Raw genomic sequence first — 7,028 nt, 5'->3', positions numbered from 1 at the left:
ATTCAATTAACCTTTTTTGCCGACAGATGGCAGGAAAGTTGTGTTTTTTTTTTTTAACTTCACTTCTGTCAGTGAAACGCACGAGGGAGGAGTCCGAGAACAATTGCATTACAGTGTAAAAGCTTGTCTCATAAACAACCATCGTCAATACAGGTGCACTACATAGTGCTTAGTAGCCGTTACATTTGTCCACTAAAGAGGGCGCGTGTGTAGTGACACATAAGCGGTTTGGAACACAGCCGCGGCCGTGGAGCTCCTTGGCAACGGGGCGCTGAAGGAGTGAATTTTACAGCGCCTTCAGTTTCAAGTCGGTGCGGGAACATTTATCGCGGGGATATTTTTACATATATTTTAACGACTTCGGATGAAAATAATAACACGAGACTACTTTCTGAATTAGAAAAATAAAAAAAAAAGAATGACTTTTAGGACTCGGGAGCAGCAATTCACCTGAGCTCGCGCGCGGAGCTCTCGTGAGGGTCGTCAAGTGTGTGCGCGAGCGGTTCGAGAGAAAGATGCTGAGGAGATGCTAAAGGCTACGGAGAGTTTCTCTTTCTTTTTTCTTTCTTTTTGCTTTAATAAACTGTAAACAAAAACATATTTGAAAATATTTATATATATATATATATTTATTCTGTTCTGTCTAGCTAACAAAAGAGTAACTCAGGACGGTTTATTTTATAGACACTGAATTCCTCTGAGCACAATGAGGAAAAGCTCGAAGACAAATTAATATTCTTATTGAGAAAAAACAAAAAGTGAGACTTTCAGTGCAAATATGAGCTGTTTCTGCGCCACTCAAGAGGAATTTTACTGCGAGGTTTTGCTTCTGGATGAGACGAAGCTCATTTTAACCTCCCAGCATCAGGGCATTAAGGTAAGGTACATTTATATAAAGTATTTTATAGTGTTATTATTATATAGAGTTACTGTATTCACTCTCCTGTGGCTATGTACCGATAACTGGGGATATTTAACACTTATAAACACTTATAAACACTACACAGTTCTCCAGGCTCTGCAGAAATATTGGCACCCTTTACTCTTCTCCTCTTTATCCTCTATTTAAAAAAATTCTCTCTCTCTCTCTCTCTCTCTCTCTCTCTCTCTATATATATATATATATATATATATATATATATATATATATATATATATATATATACACACACACATACACACACACATCTATTGTCAAAATGTGTAGAAAGGAGTAAAATCAATAGAAAGGGAAATTAATTTCAGTAATTTCACACCACAATAAAGAAGCAGGAGCATCATAAGTAATTGTAAGCATAAGTAAGTAAATGTATGTATATATATATATACACATACATATATATACATACATACACACACACACACACACACACTATATATATATATATATATATATATATATATGTGTGTGTGTGTGTGTGTGTGTGTGTATGTATATATATATAAAATCCTTTCTCCTGGTCATGGGTTGGTCACTGGGCGAGAGGCAGTAACACAAACCCTACTGAATGGGATGCCATGGCACAATGACCACACACACACACACACACACCTTGGGCCAGTTCAGTGTAGCCAATCCACATAATTATTTTTTTTTGGACGGTGGAAGACCTAAGTGAGCATGAGGAGAACATAAAAAATGCTGCACAGACAGTAACTTGTTAATAATTAATAATTATTAATAATAATTAATAATAATAATAATAATAATAATAATAATTATTATTATTATTATTAAATCTAAAAAATGTGTAGCTCACAGCTGCACATTTTCTGAAACCTTTCCTGAGAACAGCCCAAAATTAAATCTATGTCAATATTATCATCATTATCATCATCTTGATCATTATCATCATCATCATACCAGGTCTGTAACAGATGGATTCTTTTACAAGACTACACAAGACTTTACTCATACACCCAAATCTCTGCAGTGATCATCTCAGTCTGCAGATTTGTACCTTATTACAAACATCTGCTCTGAACAAAACACAAAAATTAAAGAATATAAACAAGCTCAAAAATGTTCTTGGGATTCTGGAGATCAGGAGAATATTAACAGTTGGTGTGCAGATCAGTTTTAATGTAAAATTCTATGTTTAAACGCATATAAATGTATATCTTTTATCTTAAGATTCACTTTTCTTTTTCTTATAAGATTTAGGTCCAAAGCTTCCAAATCATCCGCTCACGCTCTCCTTCACTCCTTGTCTTTTTCTCTTCTTCTTGGTCTGGTCTCAGGCCCTGTATTTGTTTCCTGTTGTTGTTGTTGTTTTTTTAGTATTACTTTTCTTGCTTTTTTTATTTCCTGTGTGATTTCCTAGTGCAGTTTGTTCAATTCCACATTCAATAAATCCTGTCTGTCTTTTGTCTCTCTGTCCATTTATATCTCTCTGTCTAGCCGTTCCACCTGTTATCCATTCAGCTCTCCGTCCACCCGTGTGTCCGCCTGGCCATTTACTGTGCACGCAGCACTTATTTATTAAACCTGCAATATAATATATATTGACCAAAAGGTTTGTTTACTTTACACTGCAGACCCGAGTACAGTTGAATTGTATTACTTTCTGTCTTTCGCCGGCACTGTAATAAAAACCACATAATTCTTCTTTTGTTTGTCTGGGAGCGAATTAGTTCACAATTCTCGAAGTGAGTGTACAAACTAACATTTGGACAAATGTCATCATGCAAGAGAGACGACTTAGAGAGACGACTTATAGAGACTCCTTCCACACTTACATTCATATGTTTATTGTATATTCGACAAATAAATAGATTCAAGCGTTAACGTCTGTTGTACACACATTATTGTTCAAATGTACAGAAAGGAGTAAAATCAATAGAAAGGGAAATTAATTTCAGTAATTTCACACCACAATAAAGAAGCAGGAGCATCATAAGTAATTATCCATTATTATAGCGATAAGCCACAGATCACCGATTTCAGCATTACCTGTAAATCCCTGTGGACAAAGTTAGATGTGTGTCTTAATAAGATGTTTTTAAGTAGCTCATCTCCTCTGGTCCTCATTCTGTTTTTGCTTTAGGCAGCAGATTTAAAAATGTACACACACACACACACACAACACACACACACTCACACACACACACACACACACACACACAAACACAAGTCATGGCCTAATGGTTAGAGAGTTTGACTCCTAACCCTAAGGTTGTGGGTTCGAGTCTCGGGCCGGTAATACCACGACTGAGGTGCCCCCCAACACCCACCCACCCACAACTGCTCCCCAGGCACCGCAGCATAAATGGCTGCCCACTGCTCCGGGTGTGTGTTCACGGTGTGTGTGTTCACTGCTGTGTGTGTGCACTTTGGATGGGTTAAATACAGAGAATGAATCTGAACGATCTGCTAGAACGGCTTTCTGGTGCCACACCGGAGCCATTAAGTCTAAGAGAAGTTCCCTCTAGATGTTGATAGTCCTGGAGAGCTCACATTTACTGTACATGTCACTCCAGAGGTTGAGATCCTCATTTCTGAACACTTTGAACAATGAGGTGGATGATCCACAAGAGCAGAAGACCACAGCAGGTTCTGCTACTGGCAGCCAAGAACAGATATCTGAGGCTACAGTGAGGACAGGCTTACTGAAATAATCAGAAAAATGGTAAAGACAGTTGTGCCTGGAGAGCTCAGGAGATCAGCAGTGTCTGAAATACTTAAAGAAACCCATAATTCTTGCAGATCTTTCTATATTTTGATGTTTGATGTGAACATCTGAACTGTACCTGAAAGATTATTATTCTTTGCATTGCTGCTACATGATCAAATGCACGTATAAGCAGGCGTACAATCGTCTCTCTTAAAGTGTCCAGTAAGTGTACGTTCACTCTACTTTAGGACCGAGTTTCAAAAATGTGATCATTACGAAGAATGTCGCGTCACCAAATCCACTGATCTGGACCTGAGGTGTGCGTCAGGTGTCACACACGAGTGTTGCTTCTTATCAGTAATCCCTGAATGAACCGTGTTCCTTGCTGTGGTCTCTGGAGCTATTAAAGCTTGTTTCACATCTCTACGGTGTCCCATCTTTGATGATGTACACACTTGCTCACACACACACACACACACACACACACACACAAACATTGCGCACACTGCACAAAGAGTCCATTGAGTTTGCCCACAGGGTGTGTGGATTTAATGCGAGCAACAGAGCAGCTCACGTGTTTCACTGCCACAAAAGAAAGACCAGCAAGGCAAAGTTTGTTTTCTCAGGCCTGTGCTCACACTGGCCTCTTGACATTTGGTAATATTTTAGCGAAAACAAGTCATTTTGACTTTAAAACCCATACTCAAGGTGAATCCAGGGTGTGTTTTAAATTGTCACTGTTTTGTCCAACACAATGGCTTCTAAGGCCTAACAGAGGGAAAAAAGAATCATTCTCATTACACGCAGAACACATTAAAGGTCTTCTGTGTCGAGAACACAAGCCAGTCCAGTTTCCTGTTAGAATAAATTACACAGTGTTGTGATTATTGACCTTTTATAGCTCAGATCACAGCATTATGGCTTATGACATATGGATTACAATTCATGTGAAGCAGTAGTAAAGCACCACTGACTCGTTGCTGCTACAGCCAGTGGGTCAGCGCAGCACAGCGTTATATTTGGGAGCGTGCCTGGTGGCCGACACACACCGCCCCAGCACAACAGACCAGGAATCCATCTGTTGTACGCACGTGATGAGACGGAACAGATTTGCTTTGACTGGACCAGAAAGTGGACTAATCTAATTGTTTTGGATCACAGACCTTAACAGCGTGTTTAATGAGATTTCTAATGGGACTCCTGTCTCTCAGCTCCTACAGCAGCACCGTTTCACACGCTGCCATATGGTCACTTGTTCTGGAAAGTCATCCTGCAAAGTCATCAGGTGCCAATGAGCTAATCAGTTACAGAGAAACAATTTCCACGTCCCGTAATCTTCTGATTCATGACGATTCAAGAACATTAAGGGTTAGTTATATCATAAGTGTATTAGAAAGCTATCTCCTGTCAGAGCTCCATACATCGATTAGAATAATTTGACTTTAGAAGTCTTTAGAAACTTCTATTATTGTAAAAACACTTTCTTGTCACTTCTTTTTTCTTGTCACTGATCGTACTAGAGTTATTCACAGTAGCAAAGATGGTCAAATGCTCCATTTCCACATATCTTAGTGCTGTCGGTTACCACGGCTTCGTCGGCAGAACGTGAACCGCTGAAATGTCTCACTTGTCTGTTAACGTAGTGGTAGGTTTTATATCTGTTTATTAGCACATTTTGAGGGAAACATGCTGTAGCTCTTCACCCTGTTGACGTAAATCCATTTGCAGATGCACCGTTATACTGAAGGGATGCACCTGACTGGCGTTTGGATGATATCTTGTGTCAATCCTACATTATTCTGCGATTATATTAAAGGGCAGCAGTGAGAGAGAGCGAGAGGGAGAAAGAGAGAAAGCCCCTGACTCTCTGTAGACACAACAAGGTTTTATATATTCAGGTCACTTTTGCCTTCTGCAGGGTTTCACAAGACATAACGGCAAACAACACAAATATTGCAGGAGGTACGGAGCACATGCAGTGATATGTGTTTCTAATAGTGAGTGTGTGTGAGTGTGTGTGTGTGTGTTTGAGATTTAGGGCCTGGGTTTATGGCCCAGCTGGAGACAGGCACAGGCATTCTCCAGACCTGCACTTAGAAAAAGATCTTATCGACTCCTCTGCCAGGAAATATTCATCATCCACTCAGTTTTTCACCTATATTACTAATATTAATCTATATTACATGCAAGATGGAGAAACTAATGAAAGTGATTGTCACGTCACTCAGCCAGTTCCTTCTTAATCCTGTCCCACCCAGTTCTTTTGACATGTAGTCTTTCAGCTCAGAGCTGTCATTCCTGACAATTAAGGTCAAACCGGGAAGAACGCCGCCAGCGCAGAGGGGTAAAAAACAAAAAAAAGCTTTGCCCTTGAATAAAACATTGGTGCAGCGCAAACCTCGGTTTATGCTTCTTTCCAAACAGGCTGGAAACCTCTGTGGGGGAAAAACTTCCAAAATATTTATTCCTGGTGCATTAAAAACATTGTGATTTAAGAAGTCGTGCATTAAGAAAACAAAATGATAAAGAATTCCCGTGCATGAGAAATCGCCAGCGCGAATGGTATAAAGCTTGGAACAGCAATCATAAAACAAACATTGGAAATACAAACTAAAAAAAAGAATAAATGGCAGACTGCATACAAAAGATAAAGATAAAATCCATTGCAAATAAGAACTCTGTTAAAAGACACGCGTTTGTTTATGGATCTGCAGTAAGAACCCGTAATGAGCCGTACGATATTGAAATACCTCGTTAATCTGCGCACTAAATGCGCATTAATGCTCATCACACCGTCTGCAGGCTTATTAGAGATGCAAAGATTGTGCTGAGTAACAGGCGTCTGCGGGCGAGGCATTATTTAAATGGGCTGCGGTGTGAATAGGAGCGCGAGGATTTCACAGGCTTTCAGACAGCACCGCAGTAATCTCTGCATCGCAGACTGATCCAAGTCTTACTGAGCACGGGTATTAACGCAGATAGCACTGTTTAGATTTCCTAACAGCACACTCCTATGATTTATCTCTAAATGACTTTTCTGTGTGGGAAAATATAAAGTTACAGCTTTACCCCTCACACCAGAGACTCCATCCATTTTTCTTTAGTCAGTAGCAACACAGCTGAATTCACACATTTAACCCACCAAACTGTCGCTGAATAAAATTGTATTTTCCATCATCTATTAAGCTGTAAAGTACAAGTTCAGAAAACATTGTCAGTCCATTTATAGACAAAACAATGACTGACAAAGACAGATACAAGAGGGCTGGTATATATAGGACAAAACATCAGGGTAAATGGGGAATTTTGATACGGTGGGAAAGCAGAATAGGAAGGGCGTAGAACAAGCAAAAAGCAGGCTATGGTGAAACTGGAGGTCTGGCATGGAACTACCCCAGCAGCTCCTGACTGCTA

The 7,028-nt window shown here is 39.7% G+C and overlaps 1 protein-coding gene across 1 annotated transcript in view; it reads left to right on the top strand.

Moving 5' to 3' along the window:
• Window positions 1-256: 256 nt before the first annotated feature.
• Window positions 257-7,028, top strand: part of epb41l4a (erythrocyte membrane protein band 4.1 like 4A) — a 38,489-nt gene continuing 31,717 nt past the window's right edge. The window contains exon 1 of the mRNA XM_060896335.1: window positions 257-877. Coding sequence (XP_060752318.1) covers window positions 779-877 — 99 coding nt within the window. The 5' untranslated portion in view covers window positions 257-778. The remainder of the gene's footprint in view (window positions 878-7,028) is intronic.

The sequence above is a fragment of the Tachysurus vachellii genome, chromosome 20 (genome assembly GCF_030014155.1).
Source record: "Tachysurus vachellii isolate PV-2020 chromosome 20, HZAU_Pvac_v1, whole genome shotgun sequence".
In the NCBI taxonomy this organism is placed as follows: Eukaryota; Metazoa; Chordata; class Actinopteri; order Siluriformes; family Bagridae; genus Tachysurus; species Tachysurus vachellii.
Note: the sequence above shows the minus strand (reverse complement) of the source record. Positions and strands in the feature narration are given on the sequence as shown.